We start from the raw sequence: 23,840 nt of genomic DNA, 5'->3' as shown, positions 1-23,840 counted from the left end.
ATCCATACTCTTTTCGCACCGTTGTACATTCCTGCCAGCAGCACAAAGTTCCCAATTTCTCTACATCCTCACCAATACTTGTTATTTTCTGATTTTTTTTATAATAGTCATCCTAATGAGAGTGAGGTGACATCTCATTTGAGTTGCATTCCTCTAAAAATTAATGCTGTTGAGCATCTGGTCACATGCTTAGTGATCTTTTATATATCTTCTTTGAAGAAATGTCTGCCCAAGTCTTTTGCCCATTTTTTAATCTGCTTGTTTGAGATTTTTTGTTATTGAGTTGTACTGCCTCAATTTTTTGACTGAAAATGAAACAAAGACCCAGAGAGTTGAAATGACTTAGCCTAGCTCACCCCAGCTTCACAGAAGAGCCATGGCTACAACCAGACGCTTTTATCCCCAAGGCCGAGGCCCTTTTCTCCTCCACCTGGGTATGAAATTCCAGCCTCCGATCCTCACATCTGAGGTCCATTCCTGATGCCCTCAAAATTTTACTCCAACTTCAGATCTGGTCATCCCTGTCTTACCTTGTCGCTTTAGTAGTTCATTAACTTGAAGCCTAGCTTTTTAAGGTCCAGTGAGTTTTTGTCCCTGTCCTGAGTCAGTATTTATGACGGTTCCTGCCCCACATTTGAGTCCCCGTGTTACTCTGGCCTCTACCACCTGAAGAGGCATCCTGTGTAGTCTGCATACCTTTGGAGGAATTTATTAGGCCAGGGTCCAGATGCAGAACTGAGATAAATGTTTTACAGCAGTGCAAGCAGGGCAGGCCACTCTCCTCTGCTGCAGGGCTCACTGGAGCCCCACATGACTGCTGATCTGAACTTTCTCGTTTTCCTCAGCACCCAGGTGGCAGGTCAGGGGAGGCCTGAGGACCCCTAGAGAGCTGTGAATTATTAACACTTGCAAGCTGGCTGCAAATGATACTTTAGTAGTCATTCCTTTCTTTCTTTTTTCGCCTGAGGGAAGCAGAATACACAATACTTTTCTACTAAAAGGAAACTGTGGTGCAGAAGCAGGACAAGCCATGCCCTGGGTTCCTGCATGGGCCAAAGTCTGGGTACTCTCAGAGGATGGATTTGCGTCTCCACCTGCCTCTTTCCGACAGACACAGAAGCAGAAGGAAATCTGGGACTTAGGGATCCCTGGGTGGTGCAGCGGTTTGGCGCCTGTCTTTGGCCCGGGGCGCGATCCTGGAGACCCGGGATCGAATCCCACATCGGGCTCCCGGTGCATGGAGCCTGCTTCTCCCTCTGCCTATGTCTCTGCTTCTCTCTCTCTCACTGTGTGCCTATCATAAATAAATAAAAAAAAAAAATTAAAAAAAAAAAAAAAAAAGAAATCTGGGACTTAGGAAATCTGGGCCCTTTCTCAGGGGCCCCAGAGGGACAAGCTTGGGAACAGGAGGACAGCAAAGGAAAGTGCCAGTCACCTCAAGGCCACAACCTCAGTCTGAGTCTACCCCTCACAGAGAGACTGGAGACCAGCCTACCCAAGGGGAAAGGACCAGTGAGAGAGAATCAAGACTAAGAGCAGCCTAGTGGCCCTAAGTCTGTGAACATCCTCTAAAAGCCACCCTTGCCTCAGTGGCTCAGTCAGTGAAGCACCCGACTCTTGATCTCAGCTCAGGTCTTGATCTTAGGGTTGTGAGTTCAAGTCCCACTTTGGGCTCCACATGGGGTGTAGAGCCTACTTAAAATAAATAAATGAATGAATGAATAGATAGAACTAAGACATTCCTGCTTCAAAGTATTTCCTCCTCCAGGATGGTTCTGGTGCCTCCTGACATTCCAGTTTTGAGCGCAACCTTAATCTATGCACACCCTGTTTTTTCTCATTATTGAGAATTCTAACATGCCAGGAAGATAATAGCAATATTTGCCTTCATGATCCACTGGAGAATGTACATTTTCTTCTCAGAAGCCCAAGTCAGAATAAGGACAGTCTCATCTGATCTGCCTTAAGGTGGAGTGCGGCCTCCATGCCCAGCTGGTTAGAGGAGTACCTGCGATTCCATCCTTGGCAGGGGATCGTTTGCTAAATACAATATTTTACCTTTCCCCTAATCAGCCTGGAAATATCCTGGAGGACAAACTGTTAGTCCCTGATTCCAAGAAATAGGCATCAGGAAGGCCTGAGGTTCCCAGGGGTTGGGGGAAGGCTGAGAAAGTGCAGATGTCACAAAGTAAGGGAGGCTGGTTTCCTCAACACCTGTGGCCAAAGACAGCCCAGCACTGGATTCACAAGCTGCTCTCAGCAGGTGAGAAGCAGAGGGAGGGGGCATAAGTAGCTGTAGGGCCTTGTGCTGTGTGATGTCAGTGTCCAGGAGGCAGTGTGACCCTGAGCTGCAGAGAGGAGCCTCTTTCCTGTTTGTTCACACAGGACAGTGTGGTTTCTGGTAGGGTGCAAGGGCATGCTAGTCCAGAGGACACACAGGAACTGTGACTGGAGCCATTTCTGCCATCAAGCTGTGTCCCGAAGAAACTCACATTACCCCTGTGCAGATCAGTGGGTGGAGAGGGTGGCAGCATTTGGACTGCTGAGCCAGTGGTCCTGTGGGCCTGGTCCTCTGTTAGCACAAGGCCTGACATGGCTGGTGTCCTCAATGACCAGGGAGAGACAAGACAGACTTGCTAATGCACCATAGTGACTGGAGCAGATTTTCTCTGCCTTCTATTTAAATGGACAGAACATTAGGTCAGTATTCCTGGTAAGCCATTCACTACAGACTGGAAATTAGAATTGAAACTGAGAGAGATACTCTTCCCAAGGCTTGTCCTGTCATCTTGATACTCAAACCCCTGCAGCTACCACCTGGTCTCCATCATAAAACAGTCCTGACTCCCTCCTCATATATTACCTAGGACTCTGGGCAAGAGGCCAGTGGGGACAGTGGTCGGGGATGGGGACTGAAACACCTACACAGCTTTGCTTTAAGTGCCTTCTGGCCTGGAAGTTTGATTTCTTTCCAGAAAACTGTTGGCTATGACAGAGGGGTCAGTTCATCTTCTCTCACCAAGCCCCTGGAGTTAAGAGGGGCTGAGGCCAAGGCAGAGAAGGGTATAGATCCTTCAACCTCTGAGGTACTTCCTCACAGTCACCTGGCTGCTGATTGTCACACCAGTCACGAAACAGGGGCAAGCCCCACATCAAATAAAAAATCAGGGGTGTTCTCCCCAAACAACACCCTTACAACCTCACACACAGTAAGAGCCATATGTGGATGCAACCAGGTAAACTTCAGGGGGAATGAGACAGAATGACAAAATTTTCCCTCTGCATGCAGACATGGCTCCTGGCTTCCTCATTGCCTAAAAGCCCAATATGGTCAAATGAAATGTGGAAATTTGTCACGAAAGTTAAAGCCATCTTTGATTGCAGTGACCAGACGAGTCTCTGACTGTGCTATGCAGATGGCAGGTCTGAGCCCCACACATACTTGACAAGGGAACCTGACAAACTAGACTACATTCAGAGAGAGTGACAAGGCTGAAGGATATATTGACACTGCACCATAAGGAATAGTTGAAGGAGCCAGGGACATTTAGCCCTGAAAGAGAAATGTTAGCTAGTAGGATTAACTTTCTTCAGAGATTTGACGGACTTCCATGTAGAACGGGAAGTTCGGTAATGACAATAACATTTATTGAGTACTATGTGCCAAGTACCACACTGTTTTACATGCATTTTCTCATTGAAACTAGCCATCAATCCTATGACAAGAGTGTTATTATCATGCCCATTCCACAGAGGAGGAAATTAAGAAAAGTTGAGTGACTTGCCCAAGGCCATCTACTAAACAGTGGAGTCAGAAGATGAATCTCGCAGTCTGACTCCTGTGCCTATGACTTAACCACTATCCAGACACACGTTCTGTGTGGAGCCCTCAGAAGAACGGGAAGCAATGGTTAGAAGTTAATGGGAAGCAAATCTGAAGGCTACATGAGGAAGAATTTTTAAACCGGAGGTGTTCAAAAAGAATACTGGGTGGGTGCTCTGGGTGGTAATGAGCCACACACCACTAGAGAGATGAAAGCAGAGTCGGCAAGAGGTATTGCATAAAGCAGTTTGCAATGAGCAACTCAACAGTAGCACCTAGGAACTTGTTAGAGACACAAATTCTTGGACTCCACTGCCAACCTACTGAATCAGAAACTCTGGGGCAGGGCCTAGCCATCTGCATTTTAACAACTACCTGGTGACTTTAATATACACTCAAATTTGAGAACCACTGGCATAGAAGTTTCTACACCCTGCCAGGGACTGAACTAGACCTCACAATTCTACAGAAGCAAGATATGATTTAACATCCAACCAGATCTTTTAATGTTGAGCACTTACTAGTAATACCTTAAACATAATGTCCTAGTTGCTATGCTGTGTAATTTGCCTCAGGTGCCTTAGATATCTAAAGGCTGAGAGGATAAATATGTGGGAGGCTGTGGGCCAGGGGCTGCCCCTGAAGCCTCCCAATGGGAGGCAGCCTATATTCCAGCCACTTCAGTTGCTTCACTGGTTTCCAAACAAGCCTGTCAAGTTATTCCTATAACTGAAAAATGTTTACCCCTTCCTTTGAAATCCTACCCTCTGTAAAAGTCCAATTCAAATGTTACTTCGTCCACTAAAGTGCCTAACAGTGTCTGGCACAGGGGCAGTCTCCATTTCCTCCTCCTCTCCTTCTCTTCTTCTGGGCTTCCTCTCACTTCTGGGGTGTTTATGGCACATTCGGTCTCATCCCGCACTTTGTTCCTTTCAACAAAGCATGCTCTCTTTGAGAACAGGCCAGCTGGTGCTCAGTCATGTCAACCCCACAGAGCCTAAGACACAATAACATTCAGTGACAAGGGAACAGAGGCAGCATTTTATAGAAATCATGTTCGCAGGTATTTGCACGATGGACAGACACACTCTGACTGGTGAGAAGGAAGTCCTCTGCCATTCAGTTTCAAGACTGAGGTCTTTGCAGAATTTTGAGGGTTTTGCAAACAACCAGTGTGAAGACATAGGTGTCTGCTGGTGCTCAAGGGGCCCCAACCTTGCAGATCCACAGTTTTATCTTCGACTCCTCTTCACATTCAACATCCTCTTCATTGTTGCATAGCCTCTGGCTAATGAGAAAGACTGGCTGTCATGGCAAACTTGTGGGTGTCCACAAGTGTGAACAAATCTCTATTTCAAAGAACAGAGAAGCCATAAATTGATCACTGTTGTGGGGACTGGGTTAGCAAATACAAGGCCCTGTTCAGCAGTTCATCTCTGTGGGGCCAAGTGTCCTATGGCTGTAATGGACTAGTTCTGTGCCCAGGATGATGGTAAGAGACCTGTAGATGGGAAGAGATTCTCCCCGCACCCTCAGCAAACACTTGACAGTGGTTTCCATCCCCCAGGAATCCACACATTCTATTGCAAAAGCTGAGAAGTCTAACAGAATAAGGAGATGGGGGCTGATGCCCATCTCACCTGATAACACGATGACAGCTTTGGTGGGGCCCTTGAAAGGACCTCAAACACTTACCACTCTATGGTCCTTAGGCCTCAAACTGGTGGAGCCCTTGAAAGGATCTCAAACCCTAAAGCACTTTACTGGTCTAAGGACCACAGAGTACTAAAAGCAGGAATTCCCTGTCCACATATGAGTGAAAGTGACTCCAGATTAGTCATGAAAAATTTCCCCAACCTCACTTCTTATGACACCTGTTGGGCTCTTGGGCTCCATTGGTTGACAATCATGCTGGGTGTTCGTTTCAGAACCATGGGGCTTCCTGTTGTGCTGAGTCCCCTCTGACATGGGGCCTGTCCCAGCCTTGCAGAAGTTAGAACCCAAAGCTTTTCATTCTTAGACCAATGCTCTTTCCACCAAAGTGCATGACACTAGAATTCAGGAGTAATCACTGTAATCTCCCTAGTCACCAGTGACCAAGGAGGAACAGAAAAGAACAGAATGGAAATGGATCGAGGGGGTCAGAGGTGCGGAGACAAGGTCAGCAATCTACCCGCTTATCCCTCCATACAGGACCATTTGGACTGCCCCCTGCTCCATCTCCCATGCCTCCCCAGCCTCCCTCACAGCCCCACCATTCTCCCCCTTCAGCCTGGAGCTGCTCTCTATTCTGTCCTGTCCTTAAGCAAAACCTGCTCTCAGGAAAAGACTTGACACCCTTCTTTATACTTGAGAGCACATGCTGTCCTTATATCTTCTAGTCATTCTATCATCAGTCTTACCCTTATTATGAATTACCAAGTAAAAAATCTGTCCCCCAAGGTGAAGAAAACAATTTTAAAGAGTGCTTTTTCTCAGCCCTCTCAGCAGATAGTTGGATAGAGTCTGTCTCTATTACACAAAATAAAGTAAAAAGAGAAGGCAGCAGAGGATAAGGCGGAGAAGAAAAAAATTCACAGTGGGGGTGGAGGAAAGAGAGGCAGGAAGACCCCTGACTGCTACAAAAACCCATGCTGTGGTTTTCAAAGAACATATATACCAGTAATGAAGGTGTGAGCAGTGACGGAAGTGGGAGATGACCGAAGAATAAGTCAGAGGCTGAGAGCTCATTCAAAGTGCCTTCAACAGAGCCCCCAGCCTGAGAGCAAGAAAGAACTTCTGTTCTGAGGTAATGAGGCCCCCTGGGGACCTGGGTTCTGGGAGCAGGGATGGGACAGTTGACAGAACCACTCAGGTAAGGACAGGCTTCCAGTGAGGTCCCTGAGAAACTCTGATTTTTGAAATGCCCTTTACCCTCAGGAGCCTGGGAAAGAGAAGTGTTACTGTGCCAGCTGGGCTGCCATGCTCGTTCTTTCCCAGTAGGCTTTCAGGGATACAGGTACCATTCTGACACTTATCTTACATGGGAAAGAACCATACTGTGCATTCATGGGAGGGAAATCCAGGTGAGTTTCTTCAAGTAACATACTTGATGGAGCATAAATCTCTTATGTTGTTCTAAGTTCTCCAGGCCACTTTTTTGGTTCAGTGTTCATGGGGGATGAACGACAAATGGTCATTCTTCTCAATAAAAAGGAGATAGTCACTTGAGGACAATTACCAAGTTTTGGATCAGCTCTCCTCTGGATCCCTCAAAGCCTGACCTGGGCTCCATGGAGCTTCAGGCTGGTCCTGTGAGGCATGCCTGAGGGAAGTTTACATCCTAGATGTATGCTCTGGGGGTGATGCCAACAGAGAGGCTTTGGGCCAACTGGCATGTTTTGGCAGAGTAAATGTGAGAATTCTAGGATGAAAATAATGGTTTAGAAATAGTTTTCCATGGGATACCTGGGGGGCACAGTTAGTTGAGCATCTAACTCTTGGTTTCAGCTCCGTCATGATCTGAGGGTGGTAGGATCTGCTCGCACCAGCTCTGCGCTCATTGCAGAGTCTGCTTAAGATTCTTTCTCTCTCTTCCCCTGTCTCTATCCCTCCCCCTTACTTTCTCTCTCACTCTCTTTCTAAAATGAATGTGTAGGGATCCCTGGGTGGCGCAGCGGTTTAGCGCCTGCCTTTGGCCCAGGGCGCGATCCTGGATACCTGGGATTGAGTCCCCCGTCTGGCTCCCAGTGCATGGAGCCTGCTTCTCCCTCTGCCTGTGTCTCTGCCTCTCTCTCTGTGTGTGTGTGTGTGACTATCATAAATAAATAAAAATTAAAAAAAAATAAAATGAATGTGTAAATCTTTAGAAGAAGAAGAGGAAAAGGAAGAAGAAGAAGGAAGAGAGGAAGGAAGACAGGAAGGAAGGAAGATAGATTTTTTTTTCCTATAAGTTTCAGAGTTATGCACCTTAGTGGAAGATCTTTCATCTAGAAATCAGGAGATCTGGTTGCCTCAGTTTCCCTATTTGCAAAACAAGGAAACTATTCTACAGGTTCTTAACTGGGGGTCCATTCATGGGATTTGTGAATCTGGGGAAAACATTGTATCTTTATTTCCACCAGTCTCTAGCTGAAAGTTAGCATTTGCTTCAATTATGAATGTAGACAACAAACTACAATAGAATTTGCCATCAGTAGAAATCAGAAATGTTTTCAAATCTCATTACAGTTGTTACAGATTTCTCAAAATGTCACCTATGCTCATCACTACTATGAAGTTATGACAATTACTGATGTTAGATCTAAAGAAGCACTTATACTATTCTATCACATGTTCTTCTAATGTTTGAACAACTGTTTTGATATTTGTTTCCTTTGTTATCCTTTGTATTTTATTGTATTAATTCATAAATATTATACTGAGAGAGGATCCACAGGCTTCACCAGACAACCAAAGGTGGCTGTGGTGCATTTATGCTATGGTTCAGAAACCCGGCTCTGTATGTCAAGGGGTTTAAGAGCCACAAGTCTGAGAAAGCAGTCAAGAGCTCCAAGGGCCTCCTGAGGCTAACTTCAGTTTACTTACTAATCTGATTCTATTTTAAGGAGGCTGGGGTTGTAGTGGTTGGTGAAATCTCATCTTTGGGTCTGGGGAGTCTTTTTCAGCTTGGTGGGAGATTTGCAAACAAGTATCTGCAAACCAATATTTGTGAAGCTGATTGCAAACCTTCCAGCTCCTCTGAGAGGCTACATCTGGGCTTTAGTAGCAAAAAGAAAAGCCTCTTCCTTACCATCTTGTACCTGCCAGAGATGATCCACACTCCCCAGAAAACTCTGGGCACAGATTCATGTTTCATTTAACTATTACAATATTTATTCACAGGAGCGAGCTTTAAACACAAGAGGAATGAGGCTGAGCAAGGTTAGTAACATGCCTGAGATCACATGAAGCTTGGATCTGAATCTGGGACTCCAGGTGCCTCCCACATATAAGGTCAGGAGAAGGAGGGTTTTTATCTCCAGAGGCACATCCTCAGAGTCCATAGGTCCTGGGCACCAAGCACAGTTCAGGGGCCCCGAGGAACGCTGAAAGATGAGGATGCCAACCTAATCTGGACCCTCATTCTTGCCAGCCCTGGGGCTCACCACATCTCATGAGGAAGAGGAGACCTGCCTCTAGCTTGTGGGCCCCCCAAACCCCACACTTCCCTCCACAACACTTCTTCCCGCTATGGAGGGCCAGTTGCGACTCTAGCACAGGCTGTGTCCCCAGGACCCACCAGACCTGATCTTGCATCCCTCACATCTCCAATACTACTAGTTCAGGTTTTCCCCTGCAGCCGGCCTGCCTGCCGTGCCCCAGCACCGGGCAGGCTTCTCCAGGGCGTCTCCGGCTTCAACTGGAAGGCAGCGCCCTCTAGCGGTCAGGATGCAGAAGCCGCGGTGCCTGCTCTAACGGGCCCTGTCTGCATCAGGTCAGGGTGCTACCCCTCCAGGCTCCAAGGTCACCTACTCCAAAAGCACCTTTTCCCCCATTGCCCCCACCTGCCCCGGGCCTCCTGAACGTCCTACGATCAACTTACACGCACAGCTCGGCCCCGGGTACCGCGAAGCCCGGCCACTCCTGCCTCAGCAACCGTGAGCCTATCCGCCACCTTGCAGCTCTCTTCTTGGAAGCAGTCCTTACCCCGCCCCTCCCATCCCGCTGCACCAGTCCCTCAGAAGACACGCCTGGAGAAGGAACATGACCTTCCCAACATCTCACAGCTAGCTACTGCACAACCGGGACTGGAAGCCAAATCTCCCCAGCCCATTCCCCACCTCACCTCACCACAGGCTAGCAAACATCTGTCAAGGCCCAACTGCACCCCCCTCTTGCAACCTTCAGAATTTCTCTTTTCCTATTCCTCGATATGCTGTATGACTTTATTATTGTTATCACAGCCATCCTTGAATTGCAAGTGTTCCTGAATAGCTGGATAGCTGTGAGAAATGAGGGACAAAAGACATGAATCTCCAAGAGAAAGACCTGCATAACTTGGGAGTTAGAATCCTAGCTCCTTCACTTAGAAGCTGTGATTTTAAGCTACTCACAATGTCTAAGCTTCCATATGCTTGGGAAAAGTGACAGTTTTTAAAATAACTCTAGTAGCTGTGTTTTATAAGAACTAAACACAATTGTGGATATGAATGTGTTTGGGACACCACAAATTGCCTCAAATATGAGGAAGCATAAAAATAATCATAGCTAACATTTACTGAGCTCTTACTCTACACCAGCCACTATATTGACATTATATCATGTAAGTAGTTTATATAGGTTGCCTCCTTTAACCCAAAGAACCCTGGAAAGAGAATACTGTCATCATTTTATAGCTCAGTAAGCTGCTTTTCAGAGAGGTTGAGAAACTTGCTTAACATTAAGCAGCTAGTAAGTGCCAAAGCCAGATTACATACCTGTCCTTCTGACCTAGAGGCTGCAGAGAACCACTGAGATAGTCTGCCTCTGTTTTAGTCACTTTCGGTGCACTATGGTGCCTGACACATCATAGTTGTTCAGTGTTTGTCAAATATACCCATTTATTAAGGGCTGAGCATAGTTCCTGCCCCAGGAGCCTAAGAAACTCGTCTGTCACACAACTAGTAAGTTTCAGGACCAGGTTAGACACAAGTAGTCTGCCTCCAGAATCCATGCTTTTAACCACAAATCTAGGCTAAATGAATAATTGCAATTCTTCATTATCTTCCTTTTCAAACCAGATAATACTTTGTAGCTAGACACAAAAGCGTATCACTAAACATTCAATGTTTCGTTTCAAGAGTCAGCAGGACATTCTGATGGAGACATGGAATAGCATGAAAGTATGACGACACAGGAGAGGAAACAAGAGGTCAAGATGGCTAGAGCAGCAGCACGAGGGGCCAGATCACTGGGATTTTTCATTAGGATTTAACAAATTTATAGATAATACAGGGAAAATTAACAATTTTCTTTATATTTTCTTTTATGTTCTTTAACAGCACTTCAAAGGTTTTATCCTATAGATCCTAATAGAAATCTTGTTACATTTTAAATTCCTGGGCATTTTATGGGAATTTGTTGTTATTGTCACTATCAGTGGGATTTTTTTCTTCTATCATATTTTCTAACAGTTATATCTAGGAAAATTAACAATTTCACATGTTTATTTTGTAAGTGAATACCTGATTAATTTTTATGTTGTGTTTTCTATATTTATCATTTATATAAATTATAAATACAATTTTATAATTATAAATTTATTATTTTATATAAATATCCCATACTATGGGGATATGCCATAATTTATTCAACCATTCTCTAATGGGTCTTCACCTTTTTCTAGTTTTTTGGTATTATAAATACTGCTGCAGTAGATATTCTTGCACATATATTCCAGCACACTCATGTTTTTATTTCTGTAAGATAGAGCCAAAGTTATAGGGCATATTTTCACCTAGAGTGAACTATTGTACCTATTTCCTCAGATCCTCAGCTTTTCTAACTCTTTAGCTTAAGGTAACAAAAAATATGTTATCACTTTTAGTTCTACTTACATTTATGATATTTCTTCTTTCTTGTTCATAATTTTCACTTTCTTCCTTTTTCCCTATATTCCACTAGTTTATTTTTTTTTTTAAGATTTATTTATTTATTTGAGAGACAGAGAGAAAGATAGTGTGAGTTGAGGGAGGGGCAGAGGGAGAGAATCTTTCAAGCAGACTCCACTCAGTGGAGGGGCTCGATCCCATAGCCCATGAGACAATGACCTGAGCTGAAACCAGGAATCGGGGCTTAACCAACTGAGTCACCCATGCACCTCTATTTTATTTTATTGTGATTTTCCCTTACAGTGCTGTGAGTTGGAATTTAAAGGATGAATAGGAGTTTATCAGGCAGAGGCAGAAGTCATCTCTGGAAGAGTAGACAACATGGGCTGAAATTTGCATCTGTGAAATAGCTTGGGAGTATTCGGTGAATTGTGTCTTGGATTGGCTAAAACAATGATTGGGGGGTGCAGGGAGGAAGCACTAGACTATGAAGGAATCCCATCAGGGAGTATCATTCTACCACCACCTCATCTTTGCAGCATGTCCTCAAGATACAAAGGCCTGATGAGAACATCTCATTAACCCAACCCCAGCTTTCAGAGCATAGGAAGAAAGTGTATCTGGTCCTTTGAGTTCCTGAAGACAGTATCAGCCTTCTGCTTTCTACCAGTACTCACAGAGAGGTACTGAAGAGAAAGAAGAGTGGGGCTGGTTCCACCAAAAGATATTAGTGGTTAGCCAGTAGGAAAGACAAATACCAACTACATGAAGTCACTGAAATCTTTTAAGTGGGGAGAATGTCAGATTCAGATCTGTATTGTTGAAGGTTTGCTTTTTCAATATTCTGAAGTAGACAGCTTCCCCATCATACAGATAAGGAAAAGGCCAGGTGAGGACCTGAGACAAGCCCAAGAAAACAGAATCATCAAAAGTTGGAATCAGAGTTTCCCCAGGTTTTCTAGGTTTAGGAAAATTTAAGAAATACTATGGAGGAAAGGAATGCAAAGTATCCTTCCCTGAAAAGAGGAGATATCTGTGAAGATTAAATGATTTAATGCATAGAAAGTACCTGATATGTAATAGGCCACTACAATTACAGTGGCTTTTTCCCTGTCCTCCATCTCATTTCTAAAATTTTTCTTTTATAGATTACACTCTTGCATATAAATCTATAATTTGAAAAGATTATTTCAAATTAAAATACATTCATAGGGTAAAATAAATCAAGCAAAAGAGTATGAAATGAGAAAAAAAAGGGCTCCTTATATTTATCTGCCTCCCAATCCACAGGAACCACTCTTTCCCCTCAAATTTCATCACTTTTAATATTTTCCACTTAACTCATGGATACAAGAACAGAATTGTGGTTGCCAGAGGAAAGGGGCCTGAGGGGTGGGTAAAACGGATAAAGGGGGTCTGGAGGTACAGACTTCCAACTGTGAAATGAACAGGTCATGGGGATGTGGTGTGCAGCATGGTGACTACAATGAATGATATTGTAGTGCACATTTGAAAGTTGCCAGGAGAGTGGATCTTAAAAGTTCTCATCAAAAGAAAAAATTTTTTTGGTAAATTTCCATGTGATGGATGGTGACTAGACTTACCGTGGTGATCATTTCACAGTGTATACAAGCGTCATATGAGTATACCCGAAACTCATATGATGTATGCCAATTATACCTCAATGAGAAAATTAGAAATAACCAAAATGCTCACTGGTAGGAATCCATGAGAATAAATACACATAATTATTAATAATGTGCAGCAGTTTTTAAAGAGGGAAAGCTGTTTATGTTCTGATATGGAATGGTCTCCACAGGACAAACTGGTAAGTTAAAAAAGCAAAATGTAGAACATGGCGCATTGTATACTCTCATTCATGTTGTTATTGATGTTTTTCACAAAAGGAAAAATATGTAATCTCTTAAATATGCATAGAATATCTCTAGAAGCATCCACAATAAGGCAACACTGGACTCTGGGAAAGGGCAATAGATCACTGGGGGTGAGAGTAAGAAGGAAACTTTTAACTGTACACCTCTACCCTTTGAACTCCATGAATGTAATTACCTACCCCCAAATTTATAAACTACAAAAGTGTTTTTAAAACACTTAGAGATAATTTTTAAAAATAAAAATATTTATTTTATATGCACAGCTCTGCAATTTGCCTTTTTTGACATAGAATTCTATATTATTGATCCCCCTTCAGGCTCATATTTAGAGAACTCATTCTTTTTAATATATACTATTCTACTGTATGAAGGAATTATGTAACCATTTCCAACTGATGAAAATTCAGGTGTTATCTTGATTTTGCTTTGGGTTCAGTTTGGGGTTTTGGACATAAGAATTTTTCTTAGCTAGGATTAGAAGATCTAAAAGGTAAAACAATAAAAACATTGGAAGAGAAGCATAACTCCAGCTTGAGGGAGACTTTCTTAAGCAATACAGAGAACACATGTGACTTAAAAGATAGATGCACTGTATTTAACTACATACAAACGCGAATTTTCCTGATGGAAAGAAACATCATTCAAGAGACAAACAATGAATCGAGAGAAAGTATTTATTAAAAAAAATGTCTGACAGGGTAATATCTTTAAATAGAGGAAAAGTGATTTTTTTAAAAAGTTGACTTTGAAAAAAAGTGCAAAGAATATGAACAGGCAATTCACAGAAGAGGAAATACTAATGACCAATAAATGTATGAAAAGATCCCCACCCTCACTAATCATGGAAATGCAAAATAAGACAACAGTGAGACCTAATTTTTTATTCATCAAATTGGCAAAAACGTAAGACAATATTCAGTGCTGACAGTGCATTCTTGTTGAGCATCTGAATCTCAACCGTATTTCTGGAAAGCAATGTGATTATACATATAGAAAAAAAAATTTACTGTTCATATTCTTTGATCCAGTAATCCAACTTAATTTGGAAAAAAATATCTGAAAAAAATAGGCTTTAGTGTCTCCCTATGTCTCTTCCCTCTTTTTTCCTTTCTTCTCTCCAGTACACCTCACTTAATTAACTGTCTCACTTCCATACCACCTGGACTCTCAGGCCCAAGCCTTCTTCCACCTCACTCTAGCCAACTTGAGCTAGTACCGGGAATGTGGAGATGGTCTTGGAGCCCTGGAAAGCCTTGTCTAGGAGTCCCCATGTGCTTTCAGGAACGTGAGGCCAAGGACATCGCTGGAGTCAACATTTCCTGCAAGTTCCTGTGTCTGCTGACAATGTACAGGACACTGATGGCAACTGGCAGAGGCTCCTTGGCCCTGGCCATTCTGCTGGCAACTATGGACATCCAGCTTGGTGGTGAGGACAGGCCGCCCATCCACATATCCCCATGGCAGGGACAGCCGTCAGGGAAAATCCTGAACTCATGAGGAGGAATGGATCCCAAGGTCTTTTCTCTGCTGGGGAAGAAAGGGATCCACTCCCTCTTGACACTAACGAAAGGGTGAAAAACATAGCTTTCCTCTTTTTGTTAAAACTAATACTATTGCCCTCCCCCATGAGACATTCTGCTTCTGCTGTGTGTTGCTAAGAGCCTGATAATCTGCCCTCAGTCTAAGATTCTTTCAGGACCTTACACATTCAAAATTTATGAAATCTAGGCCTGAGATCCACACACTATAATATGTATTGACTTGGGATGCCTGGGTGGCTCAGTCAGTTAAGAGTCCAACTCTTGATTTTGATTCAGGTCATGATCTCAGGGTCATGAGTTCAAGGCCCACATCAGGCTCCATGCTAGATGTGGGGCCTGCTTAGGATTCTCGCTGTCTCCCTCTGGCCCTCCCCTCTCCTCTTTCTCTCTTAAAAAAACAAAAAAAGAATTATATATATCTTTAGCAACCCATTTAACCACTATGTACCTCAATTTATAAAATAGAAACAATAGTACGTGTTCCTAGGGCTATACCAAGCATTAGATGTATATAAAAGCACTTTAGGGATCCCTGGGCGGCGCAGCGGTTTAGCGCCTGCCTTTGGCCCAGGGCGCGATCCTGGAGACCCGGGATCGAATCCCACGTCGGGCTCCCGGTGCATGGAGCCTGCTTCTCCCTTTGCCTGTGTCTCTGCCTCTCTCTCTCTCTCTCTATCATAAATAAATAAAAAAATTAAAAAAAAAAAAAGCACTTTAATAAAGGTCCTATACAAGTTCCACTTGGAGAGTAGAAATAAAATATAAACCTTCTCTGAATTGGGGCGCCTGGGTGGCTGTCGGTTGACCGCCTACCTCCACGCAGGTCATGGCCTCAGGGTCCTGGGATCGAGCCCTGCGTTGGGCCCCCCACTCTGCTGGGAGTCTGCTTCTCCCTCTCTCCTTACCCCTCCTCCCAACTCTCCCTCTCTCTCTCAAATACATAAATAACATCTTTAAAAAAATAAAACATTTCTGAATTAATGAATAACTGGGATTGCAGGTCTCCCTCAGACATGGGTATAGCCAACAGACCACTCTTCTAAAAGGTTGGTGTTTAATGTCTATTGGGCAGCCCCTACTTCTGCCTTGACATTTCTACATGAGTGAACTTAGTCTGCCATAGATACCCAGCTTTTCATGGCTAATTCTTCCCCCTTCCCATTCTAGGGTGCATCCATATCCACAGCTCAATGTACCAGAAAGGGAAACAACTAAGCCTGACCTGTACTTTGTGGTATAAGACAGAAGAGGCTGAGGGGGTTATAGTGTTTTTGTGCAAGGACAGGTCTTCGGACTGTTCCCCTGAGACCAGCTTGAAGCAACTGAGACTTAAACGGGACCCTGGGAGAGATGGTGTCAGTGAAGTATCATCTCATTTGGTGTTCACCATAAACCAAGCCACACCATCAGACAGTGGGACCTACCAGTGTTGTGCCAGAAGCCAGAAGCCAGATATCCGCCTTCAGGGTCACTTTTTTTCTGTTTCAGTCACAGGTGAGCTCTGACATCCCACATGCCACTAGATGAGATAGTAAGCAGGGTTGATAGCTGGAGACAGAAATAGTTACTTCAGGTCCTGGATAGGCAGTCTCCTTGAGGGAAGAGTTCCTCCTATTACTCAATCATTTCCCACCAGTCCCATGGTCAAATGCTCACAGCATGAATACAAAAGCAATCTTGTTTTGTCTTTTATTTTAAAAATCTTAACTGAGGTAAGCCATTCCATTTTTGTTGACACTGAGACTGGGTTACATGGAGGTAAAGTGATTTGTTCAATTTGTCTCACTGACCAGTAAAGCATATAGAAGTCTGGAATTTAGGCTTCCTGATTCTAAATCAGAGATCTCTCAGAAATATGGTTCTATTTCTAAATTTAGACACTGAGACAGAGATGGATTTGAGATAAAATGGATGTTGTCTTAAAGAGCATTTAGTTGTAAGAAAGAGGAAACCAATCAAGCTGCCATAGGTTAAAAGGAACAAATAATAAAGCAGGAATAAAAGAATAAAGCCCTCATGAGATCCAGGTTCTGGCATCAGAAACTAGAAAGCCAACAGAACCTAAAATAGTCTCAATCTTTCTAGGGCAACAAGGCCTCTCATCTCTGCATATTTCCTTTATTTTGTCCATACTCCCCTATTCTGTTAACCACTTTGACAAAACCTAAATATAGTCACTCCAGCCTCAGCTTTATAAATGACTTCCTCATATACCCAGCAGTGACTCTTGTGTTTCTATATTTCTATATTCCAAAAGGAGCATGGCTTCAAAACTGAGAACTATATTCTAATTGGAATTCTATACCCAACCAAACTACCAATCAAATGTATGTGAAGAAAGAATAAAGACAAACATGCAATAACTTAAAAAAAAAAAAAAATGCCCTCCATGTGATCTTAAGAAGCCACCAGAAATGCTTGAGAAAAACAGGAAAGCGAATAGATCAAGTGGCTAAAATGGGATCCAGGAAAGTAAGGACACTAATAGGGGATGGGATATAAGGAAATTCTAGAATGAAAAAAGGGCCAAAATAGGCAATTTCAAAAGGAACAAAGATAAAGGAACAATTTCAAAAGGAACAAGAGAAAGAGGGCTCTGGAAGATCTCAAGGAGGTAAAAACAAAATGGATAATCATCTTTCTAAAGGCCTGTGACACACTGGATAAAGATTTAAAGATATGGCTATGGAAAATTCTGCTTGGTTTAAAAAAAAAAGGTGGTTATCATCTCTAAAGAAAACACTAAATTTTGCAAAAGGAAACCTGATCATGGCACACAACTTGGCTCTGTAATAGGTAACATTTACAGAATCCAAATTACATTAAGCATTAATTTAACTAAAATGTGTAATACAATGATTTGTGAAAGATGAAGAGAAGGGGAAGCGGATAGAGGTTTAAGAGAAATATATCCTCATTTTTAACAGATAATGTCTAAACTTTATCATCAGGAAGTGGTAATATAAGCATACTATTTAGGAATACCAGTGAAACATCTCAGAGTTGACAGGGGTTATTTCTGGGGAATAAGCCTAGGAGGAAAAAAAGGAGACTGCTATTATTCTTCATGAACTTTCAAATACTATTGTATATTTTAAGAAAAGTAGAAATAAATTACATTCCCTCCCAGAGCCTTTTAACGGATGTTGTAATCATCTCCTGTGCTTAGCCATTAATCTGCATTTTCTATGTCAGTCTAGATTGATTTACATTTTCTTCCTTGCTACCTGGGTCTTCCCCTCTGACCTCATTACAGCATCTAGCACTTCCATTCTCTCCTTTATCAAACTCCCATCTCTGTTGGCTTCTGCAACTCTCTACTTCCCTGGTTTTCCCACCTTTCTAGCTGTTCTTTCCTTCTCTGCCTCCATTTCCTCCTCCCACTTCTCAAACATGAGAGAATTCATTTCCCCAAGACTCATTGCTTACTTCTCCAATCTTTTCCCTACTGTTTCTCCTAAGTTTTCACTTACCTTCATGATTTTTAACCAGCATCTTCTTGCAAACTGACCCACAAATCAACTTTTCCAGCCCTAACCCCTTTCCTAAGTTTCAATTTAATATTTTCACTGATGACTGAACTCCTAGCTTCTGACTGCCTTGCCATCTCCTCAAACCTATCCTGAGACCCGTACCTCTGCCCATGATTTACAGTTGAAATCTTAGTGTTTTTCTTTTCCCCATCCAGTCATTTACTAAGTACAACTAGTTCTCTCCACTCACATTCCTTTCTTTCCAAAGGGGCTTTCCAAGTCTTCATCATCTCACACTTAAAATATTCCAAAAGTCTCCTGACAAGCCCCTTGAGATCCGACTGGGTCTTGTTCATCTTTATATCTCCCCCCTCACAGCCTGGCACTGAGCTGTTGCCTTAAAAATGATCCATCAACTCTAAATATTATTTCTCCAAACCAAGAAGCCACCTGCCCTCTTTCTAAAATGCTACTTTGTACACGCCACACCATCATTCAATTTTAAAGGCTTTTCACTATGGGACAGTCTAACTAAATTGCTTTTGCCGAGCATGAGAAGCTCTATAAAATTTAATTTCATTTATGTGAATACTGTTTCAGTTGATCTCACCAGTGGAAACTCTTCTATCATTCTTCTCACACTTCTTATATTGATTGTGCATGCCATAGGCACAGTCCTAAACTTGGAGAATAGAACGGGTGGAGCAGTAAAACCCTTACTCCTTATAAGCTAATCTATACGTAGTCTATAATCTAATCACGTTATCTTAATATGCCCTAAGCATTTCTACTTGTGATGGCTCTCCCTAAAATTCCTATCTCATCCTCTCAGTATATTTAAGTATTAGAGTCAGCACATATGGATGCTCACCAAATGCAGAGATGACAAGTCTCCTCTTGGAAGATGAAACTAACAAAGCCGGACAGGTAACATATAATACCAGTAAACGTCTACAATTTACTAAGTGCTTACCGTGTGCCAAGTATTGTGCTCAATGATATATAATTTCATTTAATCTTCATGGCCTTTTTGAGGTTGCCGCCATTGTTGTCAAGTGAAAAGTTAGCTCTAAGGTAATTTGGGGTAAGTTTATTCAGCTAGTAAATGGTGGATAAAAATCCAAAGCCTGAAGTTGTTGTTGGGTTTTTTTTAGATTTTATTTATTTATTCATGAGAGACCCAGAGATGCAAGCAGAGGGAGAAGCAGGCTCCCCATGGGGTACCTGGTGTGGGACTTGATCCTAGGACCCCAGGATCAGGACCTGAGCCAAAGGCAGATGTTCAACCACTGAGCCACCCAGGTGCCCCTAAAGCCTGATTTTAACTAATGCTAAACTTGACACACTCCAGAAGATGGTTTTTAAATGAGGGGGCACCCAAGTCTGAAGTGACCATTTCAGCTGTCTCTCTAACAAGATTTTAATGTTCCCTCAAGGTAGGCCTGCTTGCATCTTCAGCATGACACACAGATTCTTTAAATATTTTTTGCTCCTTAAGTACCTCATCATCACTACCCATAAATGTAAAAAATACTTGGACAATAAATTGTGCTGAGAGCTATCCCTGGATATCAAAAAAGGTGTTCTGAGATGATGCAAAAGGAAGTGTTATGATTTCTGAAATCCTCCTCTGATCAATTGATTCTCTTTTGACCCAGAGACAGGGAACTACACAGAGGAAGGACTGAAACATACAGGACAGTCCGAGTTCAATCACAATAAAGGCACTCTCTGTTCAGGCTTCCTGCAAGAAAAAGTCTGGGTGATGCTGGTCACCAGCCTAGTGGCCCTTCAAGGTACGTTCAGAAGACATTTAAGCACCCCAGGCAATGAGGCTACTACACCTCTGACATCTTGATTATCCTTCAGGAAGAGAGGGGTAGAATGGAGGCCTGGAGTGGGAGAGTGAAGTGCTGTTCGAGCCCTGGCTGTCTACAGGAAAACATTAAATCAACATGAGGGCAGGGCTGGTCCAAAGGGATTTGAGAATTTATACTAACTAGAGGAAGATGGATGAAACACATTTCTACTGGATAAGGAGGTTAGACCTATTAGGAAAGAAAGATTTTAGAAGAGGCAAATAAATACAGCTGCCTCTACTCACTGGGTAACAGATGTTTGCCTATTACATGAAGATGAACAAGGCAAGAGACAGACTAAGTCTGGAGGTGGGTTTTAAAAATGCAACTCCTGGGCAAAGGGTGATGGTCAGATTGAGTAGAAACACTTGTAGATGAGTCCTCTGAGTATTAATACAGATCATGGTTTTCCCTAATAGATAACAAAGAGATTGAACTTACAATGATTTACCACTACATTTTTGCATAATCAGTAACTAATGCAGGTTTTTACCTGTCCTTGGTATTAATTCCATTTTTTAAGCTTTCCTCTAATCAATAACCACCACTGTTTGCATGCCACCAGAATGTAAGCTCTATAAATGCAGGGGCTTTGTCTCATTTACCCCAACAGGCACATAGTAAGTTCTTTTAAGCTCTTAATAAATTTATTATAGTATTTGTATGATGGGCTAGGTTTTACATATGGTGATTCTAACCCTATATAATCCTTCCAGAGAAACATTCCTGATTACTCATCAGGAAACAAGAACAAAGAGCTTACATGCTGCTCCAGTTCACAGGAAATAACACAAGACCTTCTCACTCCAAACTGTCTGCTCTCAGTAATTACCTACTATCTGCTAAGTACCCTTTCTTTCAACCTCTTCACTACCCTCCCCATTATGAGATTGCTTCCTCCCCTTTCCAGAAATAGGACCACCTGACACTCCCTTATTGCAGCCCCTTTCTTAACTGCAAACAATCAAAAGAAAACAGACCTTATTTGTGATCCTTGGCAAAACCTGCCACATGTAAGCCTATGACAGTTGTCAGGAGGAAACTGGTAAATACCAAGAAGTCTGACCCTTTAGACCTAATTCTTTATTGAATCTAAATTCCCTCAGATGGTTAGCTACTCTGTTAGAAAAATAAATTGTATTTCTTCATAGAGAAATAACAACTCTGAAAAGGAAATTGAGTCTAACCATGCAATCTGACCACTTACTGACTCCCAAGTTATGCGAGAGCAAAAAAATTCCTCAGCTCTTTCCCCTTTCCAATCAGGTGAAGAGAATGAACTTTTGATAGTTGATGCTTTTTATCCTTCTCCCCCCAACTCCAGGCTTAGCAGAACTATGGAAGAGGTAATGTTCAGTAGAACAAAAGGTGACACATTTTGTCAGGCACAAAGAGATCACGTAGATCAAGTTATGATGCTTACAGGTGATCAAAAGGATGAGGGAGTTTCCTGGTTCTCTGGGCTTCCCTCAGCTCATGAAAGCACCTTGAGTGAGTACCCTTGTCCTATCACTGTGTCAGCCTCCAGTGCTACACATGGAAAATCTACCTGGAATGTTTTGGATGGCTTCTATTTCTTGTTTGATTGTCCTACCTTCCCACAAGAAGACAACAAAGGTTGGCTTCCTCCCTTCTTCCACCAGGACCAGTCAGATTTGCTAGAGGTCACAACTTCAACTTTAGCAGTAAGATACAACTCATACAACCCCTTCCTTTTCCCCATTCCCTCCCTAGTCATCAGGGTCAAATGACGAATTACATCAGGTATCTAAATTGTATGGCAGTAATACAACTTTCCTTTTTCTTTCTACAGCTTTTGTAAGCCTTGTGCCAGAACTTTAAAGAAAAGTTACAGCAAGATAAACTTGACTCTTTAGCTTGCTACCTTTCACATTACAACATACACAGAGAAGAAAACAGCACAGAGGAAGAGATGCTAAATATGCCAAGAATCTGGGGAATATAAAGTGGGACAAATGAATGCATTCCTTGAACTCTCCTTCTCACTGCCACAGCAAGCCTGTCCTTCTCACCTCTGTCACCAGTTGGGGAAAAAACAAACAAACAAACAAACAAAACTGCTTTTCACAAAAGTGGCTGGTGGACAGTTCTCATTCAAATATTGGATAAGTATGTGTTTTTGTACCCAAGAAAATGTTTACCCCCCTCCTCCCCCACACAGTAAAATAAAGCCAAACAAAATAAGAACACCAATTTTTTTGGAAGAAATTTTTATTTAACATTATAAAGAAGAGAGAAGAAACCAGCAAAGATAGGTATGCTAGGAAAAGACAGCCAGAGCCAGTGACTGGCCTGGCATGAAAATGAAGAAATGGGGATCCCTGGTGGAGCAGCAGTTTAGTGCCTGCCTTCGGCCGAGGGCGTGATCCTGGAGACCCGGGATCGAGTCCCACATCGGGCTCCCTGCATGGAGCCTGCTTCTCCCCCTCTGCCTGTGTCTCTGCCTCTCTCTCTCTGTCTCTCATGAATAAATAAAATCTTTAGAAAGAAAGAAAGAAAATGAAGAAATGGAGAGACCTTGGCATTCAAGAGCATCCTCACATCCTCACAACTGCTGGACAAAGAGGAAGCTCTGTGTGCCCAGGTGCACCACAGAGCATAATCAGCTTCAACCAAGTACTTGTCAGCTTCTTTGGCCATATCTCTTTCCTTTTAAATAAATGCCCAGGGTGGTATTTGCAACCTTTACTTTTCTCCTAAATTCATAAATCCTCTTCTTTCTATTTGGACAGATGACCTCTTGTCATAGTGAAATGCAGGCAGCAGGGGAACTACATGAATAAAGAAGTTAAGACCACAGACAATTTAACTGCACCTAAAGGGCAAGCCATCAAAAGAAACAGACACCTTACCTGTGATACTTGGCCAGAACCTGCCAAATGTGGGAGCTAAGGTTTGTGGGAAGAGAGAGAGAAAAGGCTGAAAAAGATGGGTTAGACCCCTATTAGTGATGGCACTGACCCTCAAACTAAGGACTTTTTGGGTTTTCTGCCTTATGGAGGTAAAAAAAAGACTAGGTATAGAGTCAAAAAACACCTGGATTCAGTTCTGTGTCCTTGGACAAATGATGTTTTGAGATGGTGTTTCTGTCTACTTATCTTTAAATGGTATCTTGACTACTCTATCTTCTGTTTCCCCAGGGTCACTCTAAGGATCCAATCTAAGACTCTAGATTTTAAACCCATAGCCATTTGAATTCTGACTCCAAAGTCTCCAAAGCTTTCTCCATTAAATTATGTTCACTTTAATCTTTCTCTGTTTTATGTATGTTTTGTGTTTCCAACTAAATTTTAAGCTCATATGGGTGGAGATGTCTTTTGCTTTTTACTATTCAAAGAATCTTCTGAAATTTCTCAACATTACACAATCAATGGAAGTCTCACAAAGAAGCCACATCCTACTATAGAAAAGGTTTCGTCCATTGTGCTACACTAATTATAGTCCACACATAAAAATTTGCAAAAGGATACATGATCACTGTTCAAGCTTATTAAGACATTCAAGAGCATTAGACTATTAGCTCTGACTTGAACTAAGCAGAATAAACAAAGCAACAGTTAGTCAGAAGTCCCATTTCTAAAGAATTTATGTATTCTGCTTATCTCAAGACTTGGTTAAGCAGAAATGTGAAATACTTATATCCCGGCTTTAAAAATTATTGATACCACTGATTTCAAA

At 42.5% G+C, this 23,840-nt stretch overlaps 1 protein-coding gene across 4 annotated transcripts; it reads left to right on the top strand.

Moving 5' to 3' along the window:
* The first annotated feature begins 6,486 nt into the window (after window positions 1-6,486).
* Window positions 6,487-22,355, top strand: CD160 (CD160 molecule). Of its 4 annotated transcripts, XM_072766711.1 has the most exons (5): window positions 6,487-6,611; window positions 14,550-14,694; window positions 15,977-16,303; window positions 19,941-20,078; window positions 21,955-22,355. In XM_072766711.1, exons 2-5 carry the CDS (start codon window positions 14,613-14,615, stop codon window positions 21,981-21,983), a joined length of 576 nt encoding a protein of 191 aa, XP_072622812.1. In that variant the 5' UTR covers window positions 6,487-6,611; window positions 14,550-14,612; the 3' UTR covers window positions 21,984-22,355. The 4 variants fall into 4 exon arrangements, with proteins under 4 accessions (XP_072622812.1, XP_072622811.1, XP_072622810.1 ...); XM_072766710.1 differs by lacking the exon at window positions 21,955-22,355 and having other exon boundaries at window positions 19,941-20,439; XM_072766709.1 differs by lacking the exon at window positions 6,487-6,611 and having other exon boundaries at window positions 14,105-14,694.
* Window positions 22,356-23,840: the final 1,485 nt, after the last annotated feature.

Source organism: Vulpes vulpes, chromosome 8 (genome assembly GCF_048418805.1).
Source record: "Vulpes vulpes isolate BD-2025 chromosome 8, VulVul3, whole genome shotgun sequence".
In the NCBI taxonomy this organism is placed as follows: Eukaryota; Metazoa; Chordata; class Mammalia; order Carnivora; family Canidae; genus Vulpes; species Vulpes vulpes.
Note: the sequence above shows the minus strand (reverse complement) of the source record. Positions and strands in the feature narration are given on the sequence as shown.

Excerpts from the sequence above, each read along its gene's own strand:
- CD160 (XM_025983066.2), top strand. The coding sequence starts at position 14,490 with ATGTGGAGATGGTCTTGGAGCCCTGGAAAGCCTTGTCTAGGAGTCCCC. Across the intron at positions 14,695-15,976 it reads TATGGACATCCAGCTTGGTG|GGTGCATCCATATCCACAGC; the intron begins GTGAGGACAGGC and ends TTCCCATTCTAG. Across the intron at positions 16,304-19,940 it reads TTTTTCTGTTTCAGTCACAG|AGACAGGGAACTACACAGAG; the intron begins GTGAGCTCTGAC and ends CTTTTGACCCAG.